The 27,893-nt window shown below is 33.9% G+C and overlaps 1 protein-coding gene across 1 annotated transcript in view; it reads right to left on the minus strand.

The window, feature by feature from the left end:
* LOC129495604 (low-density lipoprotein receptor-related protein 1B) overlaps positions 1–27,893 on the minus strand; it is a 1,831,349-nt gene that overhangs the window by 1,168,282 nt on the left and 635,174 nt on the right. The window contains exon 3 of the mRNA XM_055303278.1: positions 20,144–20,281. Coding sequence (XP_055159253.1) covers positions 20,144–20,281 — 138 coding nt within the window. The remainder of the gene's footprint in view (positions 1–20,143; positions 20,282–27,893) is intronic.

Below are 27,893 nucleotides of genomic sequence, written 5' to 3' on the forward strand. Positions count from 1 at the left end.
GTGTTCACAGTATACATCCAAAGCAAATGGCAAATGTAATTTTTTAAAGGTTAACTCAGAACTGTTTTCCCAAACTATAAAAGGAGAAAATCTAACTGCATTTTGTGTCTCTAGCTTACTTAAAAAAAAAAAAAAAATTTAAACCCTAAGGCAAATCAATTTTTAGCCAATAATTGTTCCATGACACACTTACAAAACAGCTGCCCTAACATTCAAACACACTAAGCTGATCACACATATAAAAAGAATTTTTCTTGAATACAGAAAATGGTTATTTTAGAAAATTGGTCCTATTTTGTAAGGGTTCTCCTCATTCCCTTTCTTTTATGTGTCATACATACGTTCATGTATAAGTGGATATAAGTGTTTGAATTTCTCAGACTGAAAGAGGATTTATTTGTACTTTCCTGCATAGAAACCTGTGGAAGGGAAATTGGCCTCAGGGCTATGGATAATTACCAGTGCACAAGCTCGGTCCAGACACCTAAGACAGACAAAATGGGAGTCTAGCAGCACCTTGATTCAGAATGTCAGTTTCTGGTTAATAAAGATGAGCTAAAGTTTGACTCACAGAACTGGGCAGGACCATAGGTTTAATACCTATCTAGCTGTAAAACTCCCAGAGAACCAACCACTGGTCAATTTCCACAGGTAGTAGTGTACATTAAATAGATTATGTAAGTGTCTTTAACTCTGGCTAAAATATATGGTTTATACTTACTTATACTTATATTTATATATAATATACTTATATTTGCATATATTTTATATGTAAATATGTGTTTAAATATAAATATATCTATCTGATTATAATATATAATATACACAAGTTATAATATATAAATTAAATAATTACATTTATAATTACAAATGACCTTGTAAGAAGATATATTGATCCATCTCCCAAATAAATTAGAAGCCCTGAGCACAAGGCTTGTATATGGTGTAGCTATGACTCCACATGGATTCTTCTATGACTCGGTGAATGAGAGAGAGTTAATAAATGTCTTAGATTGAAATGTTGGTGCAGGCAGATATTCCTTAGCCTAACTCTGAAGCTGACTGCAATTTCTTCTGAACCTGAAGAAGAAGCAAGGGCAAGGGCCTTCACTTTCATTCTCCACTTGAGTGCCAGGAAAACAGAATACTGTGGTTGGATAGCAGACAAGGGAGATGAAGAGGATTTATACAATCACAAAGATAAAAACTCTGAAACACAAAGCTGTTCCATATTGCTCTTGGAATTCTAAAGTAGAATAAAACACTAAAATAAGTGAATTTACTCTGAAACTTAATTCTTCTTAAATCTAGCTACTAAAACCTTGCATGGTGTTCTTCATGTTCTCCTTACAAGTAATTGACATTAGATTGCATTTTCTTCAGAGGTTTAAGTATTTTCTTCTAAAAAATGGCCAATCTAATTACTATCCAAGGTAATCAATTTTCCATTATTGCAATCATCCATTAGAGTCTTTAGCTCTTTCTGATTACAACTATTCTAAAAGAATAAAATAATAAAACATTTCCCTCCCCATCTTTTATGTAATAACTCATGCAAAGAAACAAAGGCAAAAGCATCTTCAATATATTTTTCGGAAATGTGAGAAGACCAATATACTTGAAGAAATAAGCAATTACGGGTTTCGGATAATCCTAGAAAAAAATAAGGGCCAGATTATCTAGGGTTTCAGATGTCACTGGGAGACTTTAGACTTTATTTTGAATATAATGGGGGAAATACATGGTTAAGAATTTGAGTAAAACAATGATATATCCTGATATGATCTAACACGAATTTTTAAAAGGTCGCCTAGTTACTTTGCTGATAATAGACTATGATATGATGATGTTGGAGTATGGGAGACCAGTTATGTAGCTATTTCAATCATCCAGTTACAAGATAAATATCAGATAGTACCAATAGAGCTGATTAGATTAGGGGTTTGGATATATTCAGAAATTAGAGCTAATGATATATTTTGAGATGAATTCAATTTGAGGAATTAAAAAGAAATGTCAGAACTTTCCCCAATATTTCTATATGAGAAAATAAAAGTCTGTCACCAACTAAGAAGGAAAAAGCTATATGTTTAATAGTTCTAAGGAATGGAGAAGACCCTGGGCATGTGAATATGAGATATCCATCAGAGATATTGAGAAGACAGTTGGATTCAGATTTTTTTTTTCTTTTTTTAAGAGAGAGAAGGAAGAAGGGCCAGAGTGGGAAGGAAATATTCTTAAGCAGGCTCCATGCCCAGTGCAGAGCCTGATGTGAGGCTTGATGTCACAACCCTGAGATCATGATCTGAGCCAAAATCAAGAGTCAGACAGTTAATCAACTAAACCCCCCAGGTGCCCCAGATGTACATTTCTGGAATTACAGAGTAGTCTAGACTAGAAAAACTAATGGAAGTCATTGGTACATGGATGATATCAAAAGCCATGGGAATAATGAGATCATTAAGAGTGTAAATTAAGCAAAGAAGAGAAAAAGACCAAGGACTAAGGTTGCTTAAGAAGCAATAAAGGAATAGTAAAGGAATAGAAAAGTAACCAGTGTGTTAAGCAGAATACCAACAGTGGTATCCTGAAAGGCAAGTAAATAATGTTTAATAAGGAAGAAAAAGTGATCAACTATGCCAGAAATTACTGATAGAGAAATTAAGAGAAAATTTGTAAATTGAATGGGTATACCACTGCCTAGGTCATTGATGACCTTGATGAGAGCAGTTTTAGTGGAGTAGTGCAAGGGGAAAGCCTGACCATAGTGTGTTTAATAGAGAATGAGAGGAGGAGAAATGGAAACAATAGATAGAAGAGAAACAGAGAAATAGCATAATGCATGACAGGGGAAATAGAGTCAGGAAATTTTACTCATTTATTCATTTACATATAAATATATATGCATATTTTTCATGATGGAAGATACGATTGTATACTCATGAAAATGATCCTATAAAGATGAGGAATGATGTAGGAGACAGGGAGGGGAGCTGGGTCAATGTATTTGAGTGGTCTAGACAGATGAGACCTGGTATTGGCATCAGGTAAAACCGTAGATAGGTCTGTAGGTCAGAAGTATGTATAGATACTAAAGAACAGATATGTGTAGTGATGGGAGTCTGCATATTTTTTTTCCTAGTTTTCTGATTCCTTCAGTTTTCTCAGCCTTGTGGGAAGTAAAATCATTAACTGAGAGAGGATGCGCAAGAAAGGGTTGATCTGAGAAGAAATAAAATGTAAAATAGATTTCAAAGATAGGAAATGAACTAGGAATGTATAACGTGGCTGGCTGATAACATCAAGGACAAATTGAGGTTTATGGTCATGGATTGAAAGCATGGTTGTTGGCTTTTTCAGCCTGGTTCAGTTGTCCAGGTAATGGAACAGAGTAAAAGAACAGGTGGAGAGTTAGATTTAATTAGGGATGTGTTTTTGTCAGCTGAGTATGAAGTAGCAAGAGAATGGCTGAAGAACTGACATACTATGCAGTAAAGTGATTAAATAATAGACCACAGAATTGAAGAATAGTAAAAAGGGTAATGAATATGTCAAATGTATCTAAATCTGTGAAAATCTTGGAATATAAATGGACCTAATGTTCTGGTAGATTATTAGAATGGAAGTACTAGAAGTCATAAGAAATAGTTAAGGTAGTGAGCTAAAAATATTGGTGGTTGTGGTCAGAGACCTAAAAGTGAGATGATGGAGAGCTTGCAATGGTTACCAAAAGCAAATTCTAGACTCTAGAGAATGGCGATCGGGGGGGGGGGGGTAGCTGACATTGGCTAAAGAAATTGAGAGGCCGAGTTACTATAAATATTATCTAAAAGTATGTTGAATTTTCCAAGAATTAAGATAGAAATAATATTGGATAGACAGAGCTACAGTGATTGAAAAAGAAGAAGGAATGACCTGGGCATCATATCATACCATGATAACAGCAATGAAGAATAGTGGATAAAATCATCTAACGGCATGAGCTATAAAGCTGAACATTTTTAGAGGGGAGAGAGAATGCTCTGCTTGCAGCAATAAGAAGGAGGGAAGAGAATTACTCCCAAATTTACCACTTTAGGCCCAATGAGAGAATTGTTGGGGGAAAACAGTCTTCATTTGAGAGGTCTGTAAGGGAACCAGGGAGGGCCACAAAGCTGATGAATTTTTGAGAGATGAGGTTGAATACAGGGAATTCTGTAGGTAATGAACTGTGAGTTATAGAGGGCACAGGGAAAGACTGAGGGAATACGACAAAATAAGAACCTCTGTAATGATTGTAGTTCTGTTGTGATGGACATAAGTTGGGGAAAAGACATAATGATATATACACCAATATAAGTATTGGTGGATTTAAGACAAAAAGAGGTGAAGGGAAGAAAGTAGTGGATTCTTGGCACTTCCTTTTAATTCCTAATGAGTGGTTTGAGAGGGACAGTGAGGGAGCTACAGAAATTTAAGTTCAAGACATTGATTGGAAATATTGGCAAGAACAGCTCCATTTTCCCTAAACTTGAAGAAGTATTTAATTCTGAAGTCCATTGGACCTTGGGTGAGGCCCAGAATGAAGTTCCCTGAGCCCATAGATACTTGTTTTTGTTGAAGATATTTGAAAGTAATGCAGTCAATTGCAAATGAAAGAGACCTAAAAAGTAAAACCTGGAAAACTTTGAATGGACTTTTTTGATTACTTCATACCTAAAGATGAAAAAAAAATGTGATTCAAAATAAAATTCAGCATATTCTGACCATGTTCCCTGTAAGTGATGGACATACTTAGAATTGATCCATGGCACTATCCCTCTTGGGAACTCGAGCTTCAGGGCCAATCATATTTTTCTATCAGTGCTCTAACTACATTCGTTTACAATTATTTGCCAATGAGTAATGATTTGTATCCACAAACAATTACAGAACCCTTTAAGGATTAAAATCATCTACATATTTTCAGATCCCTGCATAGTGACTGGCTTATATTGAACTTTCAGCAAATATTTATCTAATAGGTAAATAAAAGATTGAATAAAGCAACCATATTTCTAAAGGCTGATTCTATGAAGAAAACAAAACTAGCATAAAAGCACAACCCTGAAGAAAACATGATTTTGAAGCACTGAAATCCAAGGAGAAAGCTACCTTAAGTGATAACTGACCCATGAGATAAGTTTCTGGGAATGCTTTTAAATAAAAAAAAAAAAAGTATTTTCATATCACGTCTTTCTTCTATGCCCTCCCCAATTTTGGAAGAAACGATCTTCCCTTCTCTACACCTGATTAAATTCCTTGTACTACTACACAGTGTAGAATTCTTTGCCATCAAAAAAATAGTTGACGAGGATCCCTGGGTGGCTCAGTGCCTGCCTTTGGCCCAGGGCATGATCCTGGAGACCCGGGATCGAGTCCCACATCGGGCTCCCTGAATGGGGCCAGCTTCTCCCTCTGCCTCTGTCTCTGCCTGCCTCTTCGCGCCACCCCCCCCCCGTGTGTCTCTCATGAATAAATAAATAAAATCTAAAAAAGAGTTGACATTGAGTCAACTTAGGATATTATTCTCTATTGAACTACTGTTTTTTTCTTTACTTGGTTCAGGTTCATCTACCACACACACACACACACACACACCACATAAATATGTAATGTTCATTCTATATCATTTTCCTGCCCACTGGATATTAAATTCACTGAAATTTCATAGTCTCCAAGACCAATTCATCAAATTTCAAATCTGTTTTAATAAATTTGTATAAACCAATTTTTCTCCACAAAGCCTTCTCAGCCATGTAATGTTTTGTCTTATTTGCTAGATCATCCATCCATCCATATTTCATTTGTAGTTCCTTGTCTATTCTATCCATTGTGATTGCACTAATGGCACACCGTCTGCTCTATATTATTAAATTAGACTTGCACAGAGGTACTATTAAAATAGTTATAATTTAATTATAACAGTACCTAAAGCTGAGTATTTATTTGATCTTTACACACATCAGTTCAATTATAGTTTTATATCTAATCTTAGTTCAAATATATTCTCCTCCCATTATATAGTAAAAGAAGGGGAAAACACTCCATCTTCCCCTTATATTTCTCAAGTAAAATGGGGACTTCACATATCAAAGAAGAAAGTTTAAGTTTTTGTTCTGTGCCTTGTTTATGGGTGACTGATCAGTCTTCCAAAGCCAACTATAAAACCATTTGCTCAACTGGAAAGTAAGCAAGCAATGATAATTCAAAATATTGTTTTAATAGCTATTACAGCATAAAAAATTATCCTAAACATCCATAGCAATTTATATCTATATATTGTCATTTCTTCCTAAAGAGGTTTCTCGTCTGACACAATTTTCCAGTTTTTATTTAGATTGGAATAGAGGTAAATAACAAGTTCTACTAACAAGATACTAAGTGAACAACCTTTCCATGACCTCATAAAGATAATTGGATGACCCTTTAATACACTACATTAGTAAATTTACACAGAAAACCTTTGGGCATTTCTTATTTATATTAGTATTGTTCCTTTGTAGATATGTAGTACCTTGGTTGCATGCAATAAAACAAAACATCATAAAAGTTATACTACCGAAGTCACTGAACTAAGTGCTAATTGCCTCTTCAAAAGAATTATTATATATTGCAGATGTATCTGAATACCAAAAAATCATTATAATTTAGTATATTGGAAATGTTTATATTTGCTTTAGGAAATATTCCTCACAGAAACTATTACACACCCAAAACAAAAGTCATATGAAAATAGAAAAAGCTACTGAAAAAAAGGGAGATATGTATTGATGAACTAAATCAACTTTAGGAGAAAAATCCAACAATCAAATAGAAAACAACTTTAGATTTCAATACACATAGTTTAGCCCAGAAACAAACAAAGACAGTCTTTGACAATAATAAAGGATGTCTCTGTATCTAGATTTTTTTTTCAAGAGAGCTATTTCTTTCTTTCATAGTAATCATTTCTATTTGAGCAAGGAGTATAATAATATAGCAGCAATTTAAAAATCCAATCTATTTTTTATATGTGTGCCTCAAGTTATTTTTTTCTTCTGATTTTGGGGGCTCTGAAATCCAGTGCAATGTATAAACTAGAAATACAATAATTCCAGTTTGGTAGATATTGCTGACTGCAATTCTGTAACATTTGTTTCAACTCCAGGTTCTTAAAACACAAGAACTGTTAATATAGGAATAGCCATGCTGTCCTGGCTGGCTAACTCACAGAGCTCTTCCTAACACAAAGTGGCTAGGTGGAAGAGACCTTTGGTTTCATCCCAGAAGTTCTCTAGATCCTCCCCTGTCCATTCAAAAGGGAAGCACACCACCGCACTGAAGTAGATTTACCTATTATTAAAATAAAGAGGAAAGGATTGAGCTATGTGTAGAGGGAATTTGGTACTATCACCAACATTTTCTGTTTTGACTTTGATTAATCTCAGCACTAGAACTTTTCATCTTGCTCTTCTCTTAGACATTCAGAATTTTAATTTTAGAACTCTAATGGGTATCGTGTGATGCTCTACTATATTCATACTCCCTCAATTTCTCTTCTCTTTTCTTCTCTCTCTCTCTCTACACACACACAGACACACACACACACACACACTATACAATATGTTGTTTTTGCTGTGAGATTTTATTATGATACGCTTCAGTGCCTACATAATACCAACCTACTTTCTAAGACCATGTCTGAAAAAAATGTTTTCTTAATTGGAATCTCATAGATATGAATTTATTTGGAAGTATAAAAAATGGCAGAAGAAATCACCTGATGGGATTTGGAATTCAAAAAAAGAGAGAAAAGAAAGACAATTAAGTATCCTTCAAAATAAAACAAAGGTCAACAGCAATAAAATATCTGGGATGTTTTTGGTTGGAGAAAATTGACAGTCTTAGGGAAGCAAAACAAAACAAAAAAACAACAGGAAATTTACCATCAGAGAGGGAATAAGATAAACAAAGCAGCTTGACATGATTTGGCATTCTCAAAATATTAAATAAAATAACATTTATATGTGATGACAGACCACACAGTAAAAATAAATTATGACATAGGGTTGGCTGACCACATATGTGAAATGATTACAAAGACTTTGAAATTCTGATAGTTTTTTAAAAAGTTTAAGCCCAAATTTGAAGGAATAAAAATGTAAAGGCTGAAAAAGTATAAGATATGGGGCAGAGAAGAAGGGTAGCAATAGAGGGAGAGAGAAGGCAATAAGAATAAAAAGGGAAGAAAAAAATAAGTGAGAATAGGATGTAGAAAAAAAGAGAGAAGAATATCTTTCTCTTGTAACCCAAATATACCTGAGCTTTGTCTCAGGCAGCAGCCAGCCTCTACTGGCTCCCCAGGACTTTCCTTCATGGATATCCAGTCTGAATATTTGGGAACTCTGCTATAGTACAGCATGACCTTTCTCTTACCATTTCCCAGGTGTACTGATATTTTCATTAATTTATACAATTTTATACCTGCAGGGAGTTTTATATTTTATATTGCCTGAACATCTCATTTCACTGTTTTTCAAAACTACAGAGCCAGTTAATGACCAGGTCTCTGTACTTCAGAATCTTCCTATAAGTTTCATCAAACATACTACAACTGTAGCTCCTATGTGATAAGTCAACTATTTGAGTGCTCTATTAAAGCACATACAGCATAAACTTCTAGTTGCTACCAATTATCCATTATCCCTTTCTTCCAAGTCTGATTTTATTAATAGTGTTTGTACACTTGAAAAACTATGTCTCCCAGCCTACGTCTCCAAATAAAGTTGGTTGTGTGTTAAAATTCTGGCCTATGGCACAGAGATAGAAATTTGGGTGTTAGGTTTCTGTAAAGTCCTTTAGGACAGGGTTTGACTTGTTTGAAAGGGATACTTCATTCTTCTTCCTTCCTTCCTTCTGGGGAATGGAGATAGACATATGGAGTTGCAGTGGCCACCCTTGAGGGTAGAAGGCAGTTGAGAAGGATGATAGAAGAGAAACACAGAAGCCTAGAACACAGATCATGTCATTAAATCACCTTCCCTGCCATGGGACATCTATCTATCTCTGGACATTGTTTTTTCCTGAGATTTTCTTTTTTAAGATCTGTTATTCATAGCCAAAGACAGCTCCTAACTGGTGCAACATGAGCGAACAAGGCAATGTTAAGTATAAGAAAACACGTAAAGAATAATCATAGGAGTCAGTAGCTCTGACAGTCAATCATAGGGAAACTAGTCACTTAAACTATCTCGGTCAGTTGGGGGAGGGCAGTCTATAACTTTAAAAATTTTGAAAATTTAAAACTATCTGGAGAGGTACAAGAAAAGCATGATTAACCTACAGGAACATGTTGGAGGGAAAGACTAAAAATTGAGAGAGCATGAAGAATTTTATAATACAATATGCAAGCATTTTCTCAGAGTACAAATTGCTAAGCATTGACTGTGTTACTAAAAATGGCTGTTAGAATTTCTCTCCCTGGAGGCCTTCCAAATTGGGTAGATAACAATCTGTCTAGGCAAGTTTGGGTTCAATCCAGCCTAAAGGCAGATGGATGGACTGGATGACCCCTGAAATTCCCTTCTGGTCCTATTATCTTACAGTTCTGCTTCACACCAAGAGAAAGTTATTGCTGCTTCTCTATTTGTAGTGATAGTCATAGAGCAGACCCTTGCTTCCCTCTGCATATTGCAGATATCTCTAGTAAATAAGGAGAAACAAAACTGAAAGGAGAAAATCACTTTAGGTAAAATGCAGGAGTGAATCTTCCTGACAAAGAGCATGTTGCTGGTTTGAGGCTGGTAATTCCAGCAGACTGTGTAGTATACTTTACCCCATGAGTTACTGTACAGGTAGCCTATACACCTTTTCATTTAATCACTGTTTCCTGTGCCTTGGTCTTCCCTGTCCTGTTGACTTAGTTCTTTCAGTGAAGTGACTGAGGTAGAAATTAAGCGAGTTTCATTAGATGTTTCCAATTTATTAGGAGTATAAGATGTTCACACGGGAAGAAAAGGATGAATTGAACCAAGGGACATTTGCATTGAAAAAGTCACCTCAAAAGATAAGTAACACTGTGTTAGGCAAAATTACTAGGCTTTGACCCTCTAAACATGTTTCTCTCCGTTCTGCGTATTTGCTTTGAGTTTGAACAGGTAGGGTTAAAAAAAAAAAAAGGTCACTTATTGAAAAGGAACTAGAAGTCATCTGTAAGTAGGAAGCATCACTCCCAATAAGAACTTGATTGAAAACATCACCTTATCCTGGTTTTGGTAAGAAGAACAAATGAACAAAAAATACAGGTGTAAGGCATAAAAATATCTATGTTTAATTCCCTGAAATAATCAATTCAACTAGATATATAATAGATGTAGGTAGGAAGATCTAACAGAATATTTACACACAAATATTTTTCCATACACATTAAGATACAATAAATTATATATATAATTTTTATGTAACAAAAATTTAAATATTACATTTAAACCGAAGAGCAATTTATATTGTACCTTTGAATATTTTTCTCCAAACTTCCTTGAAAATTCTTAGTTTTTAATGAATTTAACTAAAAATCAGACAATTCAAAGTCTTAGTGCTTCTGCTCTGAAAATATTGGATAGTTCTTAGAGCCATTTATTGAACTGCAAAGATTTTTTTTTCTTGGCACTCTTAGTTTTGTACCTGTAGACTGAATGAGAATATGCCACATGTTTCAGCTAATGGAACTGAAAAGCGCTTTTTGGGCTTGTCCTTCCCATTCTCCTTTTTATCTGATGCTCAAGGCTTGGCTCACGGTCACATTGACCTAATTTGGAAGATGCTCTGAGAGCACACTGATCTCACTTCAGTTGACATCCTATGGTTTCTACAACCACAGTGGGTTATCTGGGCTGGTTCTACAATCCTACTTGGCATACAGAGGTCAATCATCAATATCATGCTTTCTCTAAATCACAGACCTAATGCGGAACTAGAACGCAAATTCTTAGCTAATAGAAATAAAACTATGTGGAGTGTTTTTCTTCAGAAAGTAATCTTTAATTTGTTTCTTGTGCCTGAAGACAAATGTGCAAGTATATGTAGAAAGATTAGGAGAAACTTAAAATATATATGCATATTTCTCTATGTCTCCACATGAATGAAAAACAAAACAATGATTTGCTTATGAAGGGACTGATTATAGAAAGTTCAGGTGTCACTAGTCTTATAGCGATCTTTTTTTTTTCCTGAGTATTATTTAATATATTGGAATTTTCAGTTGTGATGACATTAAAATACATGTAATGCAACGGGATAGGGTTGACTGTATAAGTGATAACAGTGGATCAGAGAAAAGGCAGAGGAAATAGTATTTTTTCACAATTGTGAAGAGGTTAGAAATTCAGAATTGAAAATATTGGCTGAAGGTATGGAAATCACTTGACATCTACCTCTATAGAATTCTGTAAGACATACTAGGACTCTAGATCAGGCTTAATAGATCTCAAATCACCTAATTATTTATTGGCTATTTATTGAAAGAAACAGCATTGTGTTTTTCTTCAATGTTGGGTTTTTCCCTTCCAATTTTAAACTTTGTCTCTCATTTCTCCTTCCACATCCCATTATGAATGTTAATTTCCAGATTTTTAAAAACTTCCTATTGTAACTAGTGCAAATCTTCTTCAAAGAGCTAAAATGAACTTCTCCATTTCCTTTCTACATCCCTCATCAAATGAAAGTACTAATTTTTCTCAAGGGGATAAAGCAAATAGTCTGATTGAGACATTCAATTCTGCAAGCTTGTTATATAGTTTTTCAGCTTGTTGTTCACTCAGCACATTTTTTTTCCTGCTCAATCAATTAATAAAACTGACAGGGAACATATAGTTAGCTCAAAAATGTTTTTCAGTTGATTTTCTACAAGCCACCTTGCTGCTTTAAGAACGGGTCAGAAAGGATGCTGAAGCATAACAATTTTATGCGTTACTCTGAGTTGATATGTTAAGGCTCAGTAGTCAAAACTGGCAAACGAAAACTCAAGGTCACAGTGTTTAAACCTTGTTCTCACACTGCTTTTCTGTGTGACTTCTGGGGATGCCAGTCAACCTCAGCTACCTGTTTTAATTCCTTACTTTGTAAAGTATCAAGCTGCTTGTGTCAAAAACTAAATAATGAATTATAGGGGATTTGGCTTCACATTTAAGGTTGAGTAGAGAGCTGAGGGACAGTTTGTTATATAATTCATACTTTTGAATAATACTGGAACCATCATATGTTTCCCAATGTTAAGATACAAGAGGGCAAAACTTAGGCATCAAATAAAGTGGTATTTTAGTGGTTGCTAAACATAGGATTCTAGTTGCTTAAAATAGTAAATACACGTTCCAAATTCCTAACTTTCATCTGAAAAGGAGTTCACTTAATATGGCTGCCTTGTCATCCATTTTGACTTCTACTTACATAGAAGTGACACATTAAAGAATAACACCTAGTAAACCTTGTTTGGAGAGTTGATCAATGTAAAGAGACATGACTGTTTAGCTCAAAGTTTTACAATTAAACTAATGCATATTTTAACTTTCTATGAATAAATAATAAATCACAAAACTGGCTACATATATGCAGCAATTCTAATCTTTTTATGCTTAATAGTAAAATGTATATAACCCTTATGATATTGAGAATACATCCTAGGATCATATCACACTCTCTTTCTCTTTTAATTTTATACAATGCATTTTAAGTAGGTCATACTGCAACCTTATTCTAATATAGCCACTCCAAGTCTAATATCAAGTGCTTTTTTCAGCTTCAAACTCATCTATCTCCACTTAGAACCCTATGCATCAACCCTACCAAAAAACGTACAAATTCTCTTGAGTGTACAATGTTTTCTTAGGTACCTGTGTTCCCTACTTTTGAAGTGTTCTTCCTTCCCTCAGTTGCCTACCAAACTCTCAGAGGGGGACATGTGTCAACCATCAGCTTTTTTGGGGAATTTTCTTGCATCCCCTCAAGCAGAATTAGATGCTTTTCATTTTATTCTTCCTCAGTAACTTTTACATGCCTCCATTATGACATGTGAATTCCATGGAGGCAGAAAATAGGACTTTCAACATCTCCAGTGTTTAGATAAGAGTTTACAGTACTCCTGGTGCTCAATAAAAGTTTACTGAAGTGAATCAATGAATTGAATATAGGGAAAACATTATTGTGTTTCTTGTGGCACGTTTTTAAGAGTTCATTTTGGCCTCATGCCCATTATTTTTTTCTTACAAACTATGATCTGTTTTCCATCATATCAGGAAGAGAACTGTGAGGGGGAGATCCAGATTAATGAGTCCCAGTGTCCATGAACATTTATTTAAATTAACAATTTCAAAGTTAGCAGAACTATTAACAAGTCTCTTCTGTTGGAGATATCACTGGGGGTAAGCTGAGTCCTCTGGCTTTTTGTGGTTCTGCATAGCCCTTCCATATAAGAGGTTGGCATGTTTTAGGCACAGGCATCATAGGAGTTGTTTCAAACAAGAAGTCAATCTCTATATCAAAGCAATTGCTACTTCTCTACAGATGTTAGGCACACAGAATAAATACTTTACTGGGGTGTAAGCTATGGATCTGTGTTTTGGATTTGCATCTGTTTAAAACCAAAATCCACTAGAAATATAGTATGATTCAGCAGCAATTAAAGGTCACTAATGCACCAGGATTTTTACCACAGAAAATACTGGATCAAAAAAATATATATATATGGATGTAATGTAAGTTAGTTTTAAATCACTGTTTACCAAGAAGAAAGATATAGAATCCAAGATGAAATTTTAATAAAGAATATCTTTTTTTAAGTTAGAGTCTTCAGTGTTTGATCCTTTATAAGCTATTAGTGTGCTTACAGGACTTTTTTTTATATATTGCAAAATCCATTTTGTAGTTATTCTTAAAAATAATTCTGTTTGGGGCCAGAGAACACTAATTAGTACATATTAACATCAATCAAAGATGTAAACCCACTACAAAAAGATTCACTTCCAACAAACAATCAACTACTTTAGAGTATCTTTTCACAAGCTGGGCTACCATGTACAGCCAAATTAGTCACCCTTTCCGCACAGGCCATCAGTTAGCCAGTTAGCTGTAGGTAGAAGTCAACATATTCAAACAAATGGTTGAAATTTGAACTCCAAGTCTCTTGAGCAGGATTAGTTTAGCAATCACTTCTAATAAATCACTATTAAGAAGTCAGATATCTATGCCAACAGCATATTTCTAATTAAACAGACTTTATAAAACTAAGACTCTGGAAAATGAATATACACACTTATGTGTGCACACCTATGTCTCTGTGTGTATATATATGTATATATACACATCCATATACACACATATATATATTTAGAGTGGTCATCAAATACACTACTGCAATTTTCACATAGGTGCCATTTGTCAATATAAGCAACGTCTGTGATAGCCCTGCAAAAGGATGATATACTTGTAGATGATATCTATTCTTCTTAAGAATTGTTACTTTGCTTTTAAAAAGCATGAATTTGGCCCTGATATCAAACAGTGGTAAGGGTATCAGCCTCCCACTAAACAAACTCAATTACTAAAGCTAATCACTTCGAGATAAAATGCATAGGCTTAAGATAGATTTGAGACTACTGATTCACCTTAGCACAACTCAAGACAAGGAAAGGAATATAGCAAGATCTACTTTTAAGTTACAGGAACTTCAGTAATCAAAAGTGGTCTGAACACACAAACTCAGGTACTCTTGGGTAATTATAGCTGTTTGTTTTCTAGTTCTCAGCCTACTGATGTCTCAAGTGACTTGAAAACCCACTGGTGAAGTTTCTTTCCCTTCATGTGCCGAAAGCTTTATGTTGCTGACAGATACACTTCCTTCAGCATTGTTTGTAATTGTACCTCTTCTCCATACCTAGGCTTTGGACTCTGCCTGCCGAAATTCCCTTCTTGAGCATGGTAAACTCATTTTAATTTAGAAAAGAGATTGGCAATATTTTTCAGTGGGAACTTTTAAAATGGGAATAGGACAAGATTCATTGACACAATAAAATTAAAGTAAAACAATAGAGTGCTCCAAATTTATTTTTCTTCTTCATCTACTTAATCAACCTCTTTCTTTCCTTCTTTCGTTCCTGGTAGCTATACAAGCTAATCTCATGGCCATTTGAAATTAGTGTTGTAATGACTAACAAACATCACCACAAAATAAAATATTTCTTTTCTGAAAGAATGAAAAGTGGAGTCCTGAACATTAGAGCTAAGAATTAATTCTAAGTATTTTAATTAAATGTATTACATTTAATTATGTTAAATCAATTAATTACATGAAATTAATTGATCTGGATTAATTTCTGAATATTTGGAATATATATATGAGATTTCAGCAGAAGTTTTAAGGATTACTAGTTTTCCTGTGGTGAGTCATTACAGATAATAAAGTTTGCCATTTTACCTCAGTGCATTTTGAGAAAGCTCTAATTCATAAATTACTTCCAGGATTTTTTAGCACTTTCTCCTAAGACTTTATTTTTATGAATAGTAATATAAAAGGAAAAAAGTATGTAAATTTAAAATGTAAATCAGTATCTAAAATACATTAGAATAAATACATTAGAATTACTGGAATCTAAAATAAATACATTAGAACAGATTGTGGGCGGGTGGAGAAAATTGTAATTACATATATTAAGAAAAATTATATTCCAACTGGCAAGTAAAGTAAAAAAAATTAAATGGAATTTTAAGAATTCTGAATATGCATATTCAAGGAGATAGGTGGTATTTAAGAGAATCTTACTCTTCTTTAGTTTCATATCAAATACACCAATTAACATATTATACATTCAGGGGATCCCTGGGTGGTGCAGCGGTTTAGCGCCTGCCTTTGGCCCAGGGCGCAATCCTGGAGACCCGGGATCGAATCCCACGTTGGGCTCCCAGTGCATGGAGCCTGCTTCTCCCTCTGCCTATGTCTCTGCCTCTCTCTCTCTCTGTGTGACTATCATAAATAAATAAAAAAAAAAAAAACATATTATACATTCAGAATTATGTGGGAACGGGTTCAGAACAGAAGAGATAAATCAGAAAAGAACAGTATGTGTGTTTGTGTGTGCATATTTGTATGTTTGGGTGGTGAGTTTTTCAGATGTCAGAAAGTTTCATTCCTTAATCAGTTTTAGTAGACTCTTCACACGCTTTATCTCCTCAAATTTCAAAGGACATTGGGATGTTTGCTGTAAAACAACAACATAGATTACATAATCATGTTTTCTTGAGACACAGAAGACAGAATTTCTTTTTGCATGAACATGAAAGGTCTTTTTGCATGAACATGAAAGGTCTCCGTATTCTTTCAAAAGATTAAGAGCACACAATGCCACAGAAACTGTTGTTCCCTTGTACATTAAAATGCTTGATTATTTTGCACTTCAAATGTACTCTAACTAGGATTGTGAATTAAAAAGGGGGGGACTTCTTTTGTTCACAGCCACTTTAAATGTTAACATAATGAATTACCTCAAGAATATCAAATTTTAAGATAGGATTTTGATATAGTTCAGTCGATCTAGTATCTATGAGCTGAATTTGTTCACTTCTCCGCATGGCTGTGAGGATTTTTGTGGAAATATCTTACACAGAGAAGCCTTGTACTGAATAGATTGTGGTTTTACTGCTCATGCAATTTAGATATAGTGATATTATTACCAGTATGAAATACTATGTAGGAAGAGATGAAGTTTTCTAAAATATTACATGGTGATTTTGAACATTCTCATTGTAAAAGTTTTACAAGCACATTCCTATATATAAGTACACCTATATACAAAAATCCATTTTTCTTTCTTGAAATGGAGCTAAATTATGGAGATTAAAATATCAGTGTTATAGAAAATCATTAATAATAGATATCTTTTCATTACCCTCACCAGGAAGAAATTGATTTTTTTCTGGGGAACATTCAGAAAACAATTCAGTTGATACAAAAGCATTCCCAAGACCAGAATATCACCTCCGAAATGTTAAACTTTTCTCCTTATTAATTTTCATAAAGGATACAAATATACCACCAAATGTGCTTTGGATCTGTTATTAGAAAAAAAAAAAGAGAAGACAGATCCATCTTTGAATCATGTCATTGGCTTCATGTATAATTACTTAAATTGGAGTATTGCTTAGAATGCAACAAAAAAGAGAAATGGATTTAGAAAGGGAAAGTGATTCGGGGGAATTTTTCTACAAAAGAAAAGCATCTCTAAAAATCAATGCCATGTTTGAACTAATCTGGTTTCTTTTTTTATTATATGTCTATAAATGAGAAAGTTCTTTAGAAACTTGACAGGCGGGATCCCTGGGTGGCGCAGCGGTTTGGCGCCTGCCTTTGGCCCAGGGCGCGATCCTGGAGACGCAGGATCGAATCCCACATCGGGCTCCCGGTGCATGGAGCCTGCTTCTCCCTCTGCCTATGTCTCTGCCTCTCTCTCTCTCTCTCTCTCTCTCTCTCTGTGACTATCATAAATAAAAAAAAATAAAAAAATAAAAAATACATAAAAAAACAAACATCTAAAAAAAAAAAAAAGAAAAAGAAACTTGACAGGCAGGTGGCCTGGTGGCTCAGTGGTTTAGCACCGCCTTCAGCCCAGGGTGTGATCCTGGAGTCCCAGGATCTAGTCCCATGTCGGGCTCCCTACATGGAGCCTGCTTCTCCCTCTGCCTGTGTCTCTGCCTCTCTCTCTCTGTGTGTGTCTCTCATGAATAAATAAATAAAATCTAAAAGAAAAAAAAAAACTTAACAGGTTGGTGCCTAATTCATTAATCAGAAAACAATTTTTCTTTGGGTATGACTTAAAATCAGGAGGAAGGTTGAAGATATACCCAATAGTAAGGTAAATAGCAAGCAGAGATAAAATAGGTGAATAACAAGCATAGATCCAAACATATTTCTTGTTATTTCTAAGCCCACCTCAGGTCATAATAAATTACTTAGGTATTTTAAAACACTTCACTTGGTGAAATCTTGAAATATTTAAAACGCTAAAAAATTTGCAGTCTCCTACTTAAAAAAAAAATGAAAGAAAAAGTTTGTCACTAATGACAAAGATATGAAAGTTGGAACGATTAGAAACCTGAATTAGAAGAGAAAAAGAGACTGAAGCATAAAAAATTATATACTCCAAATGCATCTCAGTCTAAATTATACACCGAGCTTTTCAATGATTAAATTTAATATCACTTTATTTTTATTCCAATACTTTGTATTTATATGAATCCCCTATTAACATATTCTTTCCTCTATCAGAGATCACAACTCTAAATTTTAGTAGAGAACTCAGATATATTTTCATATGATCTACAGCACTGAAATATGTTTGAGATATTCTAATTGGTATAACCATTTTTGAGGATGTATTTGGCAATGTGATGATTTCACTCTTTTAGAAGCTCAGTCACACATGTCTATCCAAAGGCTTTTTTCCCCCTTAATGTAATAAGAAGCCTGAATTATAATTGAAGTGGACAGAATTAGGCTCTAGAAAACATAATTAATTTCTGAAAAGAAAATTAAACTATTTGACTCCTATCACTTTATAATTCCACACTTTACCTTTTCTGTTAATACCATTCTTTTTAACATCCAATTATACAAAAATAATACATGTCAAAAGGCCTTTAAATTAAAAAAAATATCTTATTAATTATTATTACGCATGTGTTCATAAATAAAACTGAGAGTCTCCTGGCTCCTTCTGTGACCCTGTCAGAACTCAGGCTAAGAAATGAAACTCAGCCAAATAAGGAAGACCTTTAACTTCTCAGTTGAATATGTCCACAGAGCCAGAATAATTCCTTTCTGAAAGAAGAAAAGGATCTAGTGACCCAGTTGATCTATGGTCTCTCAACAGCCTTAACACCGTGGACTACCTTTCTAAGATTTACTCTTTTCCCAAGGTATCTCTCCATCTCTGGATTGAATCCACTGACTTCATTCAGCCCACCCCTAGGAAACTGGAAGCCAGTAAGCCCTGACACAACCCCAGATAGGTTTTGGGTGGCCTGTACATTGCTGGCCACACAATGTTTTAAAAAGGAGTATCCATCTTCAAATAATGTAAACACATACAGATATGGAGATCCTCCTGAAAAACTGGAACTTTTGGTAACCTACAACCCTTTTGCACATGGCAGTAATTGGTTTGTATGAATCTGGTCAGAGACCAGATATGCATCTCCAGTTTTTTGTATTTCCTTCTCTTCCTTATTGTCTAACTGACTGCAACATTAAGGACAGGTATCTCAGCTTCAAAAAATATCCTTTGTGTTATACTCAGCTGGTGGTAATTTCACTAGAAAACTTTTGAACCAGTGATTTCTTTCCAGGCTTCATCTTGGAGTCAAATTTACTTAACTGGTACCTTGATTCTATTTCCACATTCGGATCCTTACCTTAATCCTCAACTTTTTTTTTTCTCAACTTTTTTTTAATTTAATTTTTTTTGGTTTCACATTTGTTTCCTCTCTCCAACCAGTTTTATTAGAATGTGCCAGTTCTAGTTAATTTTTGTTAACTTTGATATTTTAATTATTCCTTCCTCCCATCATTAATATATAAGTAAAACCATGACCACTGAGGAACACAGGTATTGACTTTTTAAAAAGAAAGAAAATTATAAGAAAGTAGGTACAACTTCATGGAGGTAACATTAAGAATAAAATTCCTGTGAATACATCATATTAAAATATTTGGTTGCAGACGTTTCGCTTCAAATAACTTTGGCTTAAGCAAAGGTTCAGAGAAATAAACTTATGACACTGTATAGTATTAATCCCTGTGACAAAGACTTCTCATTCGTCTTTTGCGTAGAAGTTCTATTTTCCATGAAATATGTAATTGTTTCAGAGTCCAATGTCAAAGTCCAAATGTATTTCTTTTTCTAATGGAATTTTTCAATAAAGCACAATGGTTATAGGTTTGAAATGCATATTAAGTGTTTCTGGCAGTAAAATTCTTGCTGTATCAATAACTGATATGATTATGGTTGAAAGAAAAGTCAGGTTATAGGTTCTTTTTGAACTTTCATTAAACTATGAAAGATTTAATAGTGTGGATGCCTTGTTCCACAAATGGACTCACCCTGACAATGCAGTCCTTCATCATACCCATCTGAGCAGTCCATGACACCATTGCACAGTTGGGATAAATGAACACATTTGTTGGTACCAAGGCAAGCAATGTGATTCAAGGGGCACTTGATTTCTACCTCTTCAGGACCTGAAAAACAAAAAAAAAAAAAAGGGGGGGGGGGAATAAATTAGTTTTGTTTTTAATGGTAAAACCATTAGCTCAAGAAATTACTAGCTTGAATTTACAAAACAAACTATATGAAACACTACCAGAGGGCAGCTCTCTCAGGGATGTCAAAATTAGCCCCTGTGATTAAAAACCTAATATTTAAAATTGCATAAGACATAAAATTGTATTTTTTCAAATAATACACTAAAGACACAAATATTCTTTTCAACCTTTAAGTAGCATAGGTTTAAAATCTGAGGGTCGGTTTGAGTCATTGATCTACCTCTTATCTTTAGATTTAGTGGGCAAGGTACTGAAACCCTATATGTCTCAATTTCCTCAACTGTGAAATATGGAGAATGACAACTCCTTGGCAGAGCTCTCATTAGAACTGAATCAGGTAACATGAACAAAAAGATTTTAGTGGAATTTAAGTGAAGTTGTGTCAGTCTAAAAATTATTTCTTTTTAAATATGTTCTTTATTAAGAACAGCTAGTTATGTACTTATTTATAGATGGATTTTTTTTGTTTGAAAAATCTTTACTGAGCAATTATAATAGAATTTACTAAGGAGTGGGGAGGCGATAAGGAACAGAGCATACTCAGTGAGTTCTCCTGCTGATGCTAATAGTACATTACATGATCAATCTTTGTGTTTTTAAAGATATACTTAGGTTGGAACACCACATCTTTTCTTAAAGCTCATCAAACATCCAAATTGGGGATGCGAGAGGGGCCTTAGTATTTGAGCGTCTCCCTTTGGCTCAGGGCATGATCCTAGGGTCCTGGATGGAGTGCTGCATTGGATTCCCTGCAGGGAGCCTGCTTCTCCCTTTGCCTATCTTTGACTTTCTCTCTGAGTCTCTCATGAATAAATATAAATAAAATCTTTAAAAAAAACATTTAATTTGTACATTGCTATATCTAAATTTCAGGTTGCTAATTCCCATATCCTAGCTAGACTTCTTCCATAGGCACTCTCCAAATTCCCCACGTGATGATTCTTAATCTTGCCCAGCTCTCCTAAATCCAGAGTGCTGTCGTGGCATATGACTACAATCACATGTTAATCTGTCACTGATTATTACATGAGGCTAGATTCTACAATCCGGCACACTTAGTATTTAATCACAGCTATGTTAATACCCACGGGACATTAATTTATTAAATCAACTAAGCATTAATTTTCTCATGTGTAAATAAAACTATCAACAGAGTTTACCTTTTAGGCTTGTTGTGAATGTCAAAAGTTATTGATAGCAAAGCAATGAGTTTTGTGAGCTTTTTTGGTTAGATGTGGGCTCGGAATAGGAATTCGCATGTGTTAATCATGTAAACGAATGCATCAGAGTGGAGTTGTTAACAGACTCTGGAAACATATTCTTGGTCCCACACTTACATACAATAAATTGAGCAAACTATGTACATTTTCTGAGCTTCGCCATGTTGTTGTAGGGATTATATAAAAAGCTTTTTCATTTTTCCCAGCAAACACTAATAAAGTGTTTGCTATCATCATAGTTAGGTAAAGAATGTTCCAATAAGGTGAGTTGCCTTTTCATAAACACTTGTATTGCATAACTTCCTTTTATACTGCAAGCCCTCTCTCCTCAAAAAAGCTGTGGAATAGCAAAAGACATGTTTTGAAATATCTTCTCAAAATGAGTGATGCATATATGTGATTTTGTTTGATGCTAAAACAGCTTTCAACCTTTTATATTTAGGGAATGTAATAAATTGTTATGATGTAGCTTCACTAGATGAAGTATTGACACTAATTGGTTTTCTGGTATCTTTTCTTGGTGTATTTATACAATTACTGACATATAAGGCTATTAGTATTGTCAAATACCCATCACCTCAAATGCACAACTCATTTTATTGTAGTCTCTGTAAATTGAGTATCAATAATTTTTAAAATATACATTTTCATATATATTATATATACACACACACAAATATATAATTAAAGTACAAATACACAAACTTAAATCCAAATTATAGGAATAAAAATAAGGGAAGCTCCTTTCACTGAGAGTTTCTAGTATTAAATCTTATAAGATTAATACAAATTCACTTTAAAAATACAATTAAAAATATAAATTAGGTTTGAAATGCTGTAAATTTTTATGACCACCAGTCACAATGCAGTTTTTCTTAAAATTAATTGGCCGATTCTTAGAAATTTGAGAATATGTAACCTTGTATGAATGTCAAAGTAGTGTTTAGGCCAAATATATTTAGATCTCTATGTAAAAATTCCAAAAATAGCCCACAGATAAAACACTTCCAACCTGGGAGACTTCAGGAATTTTATTAAAACCAAAGATGACTCAGTAGTTCTTTTTTTAAAGAAATATTTTTCTTTTGTTTTTGTTTGTTTGTTTTTGTGTATTGGTTCAAATAAAAGTTTTGTTTTGTTTTGTGCATTCTTAAGATTGTCAGGTAATGGGTTAAAATGATGGTGTGAAATGCACAACTGGTATTCAGAAACAAATTTTGAGAAAACAGAAAAAAAATGTTTGAATTTCTCAGAGGAAGTACAAAACTATTAAATTCTTCCTACTGGTAACATGTAAGGATAAAAAAGAAGAAATTTGGACTAAAAAAAGACTTAAGTAATTTCTTTAGTGACTAGCAAGTACATCTTCCTCATCTTTAATATACTCTTTTCTTGACTTCCAGCACTTCTGGGTAACTGGTAAGACAGCTGGTACATGATTTGATGGGTTGTACCTTAACCAGTCCTTCCCAAATTGTCGTATCTAAGCTCATTAAAACAATGACAATATTTGCAAATTACACAGAATAGCAGAAATTATTTGTAGAGGTTGTCCCGGGCCCTGGGAATCAACCTCAAAACTGAGACAATCCGTATCTCAACCCTCTTTGATCAATGCTGGGGTATTTCAGCAGGAAAACTCTGCTAACTCTAATATTTTGTTGTTGTCTTTCTAGAATATGGGTCACTTTAAAGAATAACAGTGTCTGCCTTAACTAAAATTATCCCAGAAACCAGGGAATATGAGTATTTAGTGTACTGTTGCTTTGAGGAAGAACCCACCCTTGATTCCCAATTATCGTTTGTGAATTAAAGGTGTGTATATCCCGTGAGGTTCCCTCAACCGGCCACCACTTCTACCCACTGATCTGTGTGACAAGAGAAAGAATGTGGTAATAGAGACTACGTGAATTCCTAAGAATATATCAGTGTTGCATTAAATGATTCATCTCACGAAAACCCAGGCATTACCTCTTTAGTTACTAAATTATTAGGATTTGGGGGACCTGAGAACAGGACTGGGATGACAGGGAAGCACATGAAGAATTGCAAAATAGTACACATGCACTTCAAAATTTAAATAAGCATGGTGGTCTTAGATTATCACTTCAGTTTTCAGTTATGCATAGTCAGAACATTTCCAGGGCTGCAGATCTAATTTTAGGTGACCTGAACAAGATAGCAGAATTTAAAATATAGTAATTAATTATAAGAAAGAGAAACTCTATCATTAGAAGGATTTAAAACATATAAACACAGGCAAATAGAACTTATATTTTTAAATTTTTTATAAGCCTTGCCCAATTAGCTGCACTACGCTTCATTTTTTAAACAGAACCTCATTTTACAAACGAGCTTTCTAGGATAATGCAAGGGCAATGTGACTCATCTGGATGTTTTTGAATGTTTAGATTATTTTTATATATAAACATCTTACTCCGTTCAGTTAAAAAAAAGAGTAGTTTAAAAGATATTAAGTCTGATCAAATGTCTTTTCTGGCTAATGATAATGATAGCACATTCTGGAGAGGAATAGAGTTTTCTTCTGTAATGGCAGATACAGTCAAATATCTGCACTTGTCACTATACCATCATATCTCAGCAGGACCAGCATCGATCCCCTCCCCAAAGTTAACCTTTCCATCTTACCCTCTATCACATCCCACTTTCTGTTTTTTTTTTTCCTATCAAGATTTGCCACTTGGTTGTATTTCCCATTTCTGTCTTTCCAATTGTTCTAAATCCTCTACGTATAATTTCATACAATTTTCTTAGTCTCTACTCAAGAAAAAAAAGTCACTTTGCTGATTGAACTTTCCTACAAATGTTATCCTTTCTTTACTACTTTTTTAAACTGTTAAATATCTTCAAAATAGAGACTGTAGCCCCTGTATTCCCACTCCCTTCTAACTCCAGCCACTGCTCCCAACACTGCTGAGCTGGTTTTCTTCAAGGTCCCCATGGTCCCACTAACAGTGAAGCCAGAGGCAAGCAAGATTCTTTGAAAGCTGAACAAAATTCCTAAGACACACATCCTGCCATTATTTCCCAGACTTTTATACTCTAATCACACTAATATTGTTGTTGTTATTTATGCTATTCCATGAACACGCTTGGCTGCGTTTCATATATGCTTTTTGATAAACTTTCCTCTGTCTCTGCCTGAAAAACAGAAACATGTAGTACACTGCGTGGCTCAATATACAATTGTTGAATGAATGTTCAGTTCATCTTAACTCCTGGCTAATTTCTACTTTCTTCTGTATGCTAAAAGTCACCTCCATTAAAAGATTCTCAGAATAGGTATAAATATCACTTTCACCCAACAACTGCTCTCAAAATCATAACCATTCTCAGTTGCTGCCCACAACAAAACCAAACTCTGGCCTGATTTCATTATCTAACTGAAACTCAGTTAACATTATTTACAAGTTATTTTCAGTACTCATAGTAAACTCCATTTAGAGTCAACATTCACCTCCTAAATTAATCCAAAATGTCCCCACTTCTGGAATTTTCTGTATGCAATATAATCTGGAAAATAAGCCTTCTCTTTTCACCCAACAAAATCCTTCAAGTCCAAACTCTGGTTTTTCCATCAAGTTTTCTTTGTGAAAAATAACATCACATAATGGAGAAGTTATTAAGTTTAGAGATATCAAACTCTTGATTTAGAGTTTTTATCTGCTGTTTATTAATTATCTCAACTTGAGTAAAATGCTAATTCAGTGAGATTCCTCTTTCACATTTGAAACATGGGGATAATAATAGTGTCTACCTCACATGATCCTCATAACAAATGAATATGGTTTGGGATATGATTTATAAACCAAGAGGATTGTGTCTGTGGAGGATGCCACTGATCCCACATTTTCTATGAATTCATGCAGATGTTGTTTATATCAATTTTTTTTACAATATAGCTTTTTTTACAATATAGTTTCTGTGTATAGTCTATGAACTATATTAATATATGCAGTTTCACATAGATTTCATGAGGCATGAAACCTTTACTTTTTTATTCCCACTTCACAAGATAAAATAAAATGTCAATACAAAACATATTGATTGCTAGTTGATATAAAAATCAAGTAAAAAATAGGTATATAAAGTCATCACGAAAAACATAAGATGTCTTTGAAATTCAAAAATTAAAGAAATATCTATTTTGGATTTTATGTAATTATACCTATTTACTTAGAAGACTGAGATTTGATTATATTGTGAAGAACTGTTGGAAACTCAACTTCTAAAAGCCTAGTACTGATTAAAAAATATACGCATGTACACACACATATAAATATGCACACATACACATATATATACAAATTAATATAGGACTATTTCTATTGGTAAGATATCTTACAATATTTAGCTTTTGAATATTGAATCTTGTGGAGAGTTCCTATTTATTAACTGAAGAGCTCATGATTTCTAAGAATTTGTGAAAACTACCTTCAAAATAGCTTTCCTAGAATTATTTAAAAACAAATTTTTAGTGTCACTTTAAGTAATATATTAAGATTTCTGGAATGCTACTAACCTGCCTGCAAATGCTTAATCTGTTCTATTCCTTGTTTTTTAAAAAAAAAAATTTTAAAGAATCTTTTCCACAAAATCAGATCCAATTTCTTGGAAATATTACAAACTATCATCTTTTAAGGGGAATTCCTATGCAATTAAGCATATGGAAACACTGCATTATAATAGCTGTTGTAATTCTCACAGCTGAGAAATCAAAATAGTTACAACCACTTGTGAAAACTATAAAGTATGTGGACTACATTATTTTCTCCATATTATTTGGGAAAATTAGTACATCATGTAAATACATTTAATAATATATATATATAATACATACATATATATTTAATATAAACATAACACTGGATCAAATAATACCTTTACAGAAATAGTTGAACTTTCCTAGAACTGTGTATTTCATATAATTCTGTTATATTCAAGCATAATTTACTTTTGCATGTAAGCTACTTCAACTGACAAACTGATAATTTAAATGGAAGAAATAAAAGAAATTTATAGTATTTCAAGGAAAATTAAAATTGGATTTATGAGTTTCAACTTTTAAATAAAACATTATTAATTGATGTCATTAATCTATAGGACTATACTTGAGGATACAGGAATGAACAAGAACTCCTAAAGATACATGTGCACTCAATCTAATAGTAACTCACTCAAATTAAATAATTTCTGTGCAATATAGGTTCCAATAATGGCTTATGTGTTTACATATTTCAAATGAATGCTGTGAAAAATCAAGAACCGGAAAAGATGTAAAGGTGATTGATTTTGTCCAGCTGCACTACCCTCAAGTCAGCTCTGACATCTGTCCTATTTTTAAGGGCCCTGGGGAAGGAGATTTTGCAGCTTTGATAAGTTGTTTCAAAATTTAAAAAGTCTTTGTTTTTAGTCCTTACTCTATGGAAGTCTCAGTGTAGGAAAATTCCTCGCATCTAACATGAACAGTTTTATTTATGTATTTAATATGCGAAAAGCTTGCCTGGTCACCTAAGGAAAACTATGCCATATTAAGCAATTCTGCTATCACCAAAGTCACCACTGTGTCTGCTATTATGATTATGAATATATGGATGGTTAGGTAAGATTCATACTGAAAACTTTCTGGATCACATTTGGAAAAACTGTTGTGTTAAAATCTCTCTCTCTTTCTCTGTGTGTGTTCTGCTAACTTTAGAATATACCTGTCAAGTCCTTTTTATCAGTTTAACTCACTATCTGCACCTGAATCCAAGGGAAGTAGGTTAAGTCATAATATTCCCCTGCATTGAATCTGTAAACATTTAGAATACAGCCAAAATTGGCAAATGAAAAATACTGTAAGGAAATAGCTACAGAATTGTTGCCATTAAGTATAACTTTGGAAATAAAAATTTTATCTGACCAATGGACTGTCTTGTTTTCCAACCTTCCATTTACCAGCAAATAAATAAAATAAATGAAAGCATTGCTTTACAAGGGATTGTCATTGCAGCAATGCTATTCATTAAACCCCATGTTAATGGAGGGAACTCAGCTTAGATGGCTTTAAAAAATCAGGGCCATTTAGGTGTTTTAAATGTTTATTTCTCTCCCTGCATATATTCTTCACATGTTCCTTGATTACCGAATCACCTCTTCCACCCCTACCACTTTCTCTTTCAAAAGGTCTACAAATTCCTTTCCCCTTCCCTGGACCTCAGTTAAAATACATTTGTATGTTTGTTTCTTCTTTTTTTGTTTGTTTCTTTCTTCTTTAATTTCTTAGAGCCCTGTTCTTTGTTAAC

Source organism: Nyctereutes procyonoides, unplaced genomic scaffold, assembly GCF_905146905.1.
Source record: "Nyctereutes procyonoides isolate TBG_1078 unplaced genomic scaffold, NYPRO_anot_genome, whole genome shotgun sequence".
NCBI lineage: Eukaryota > Metazoa > Chordata > Mammalia > Carnivora > Canidae > Nyctereutes > Nyctereutes procyonoides.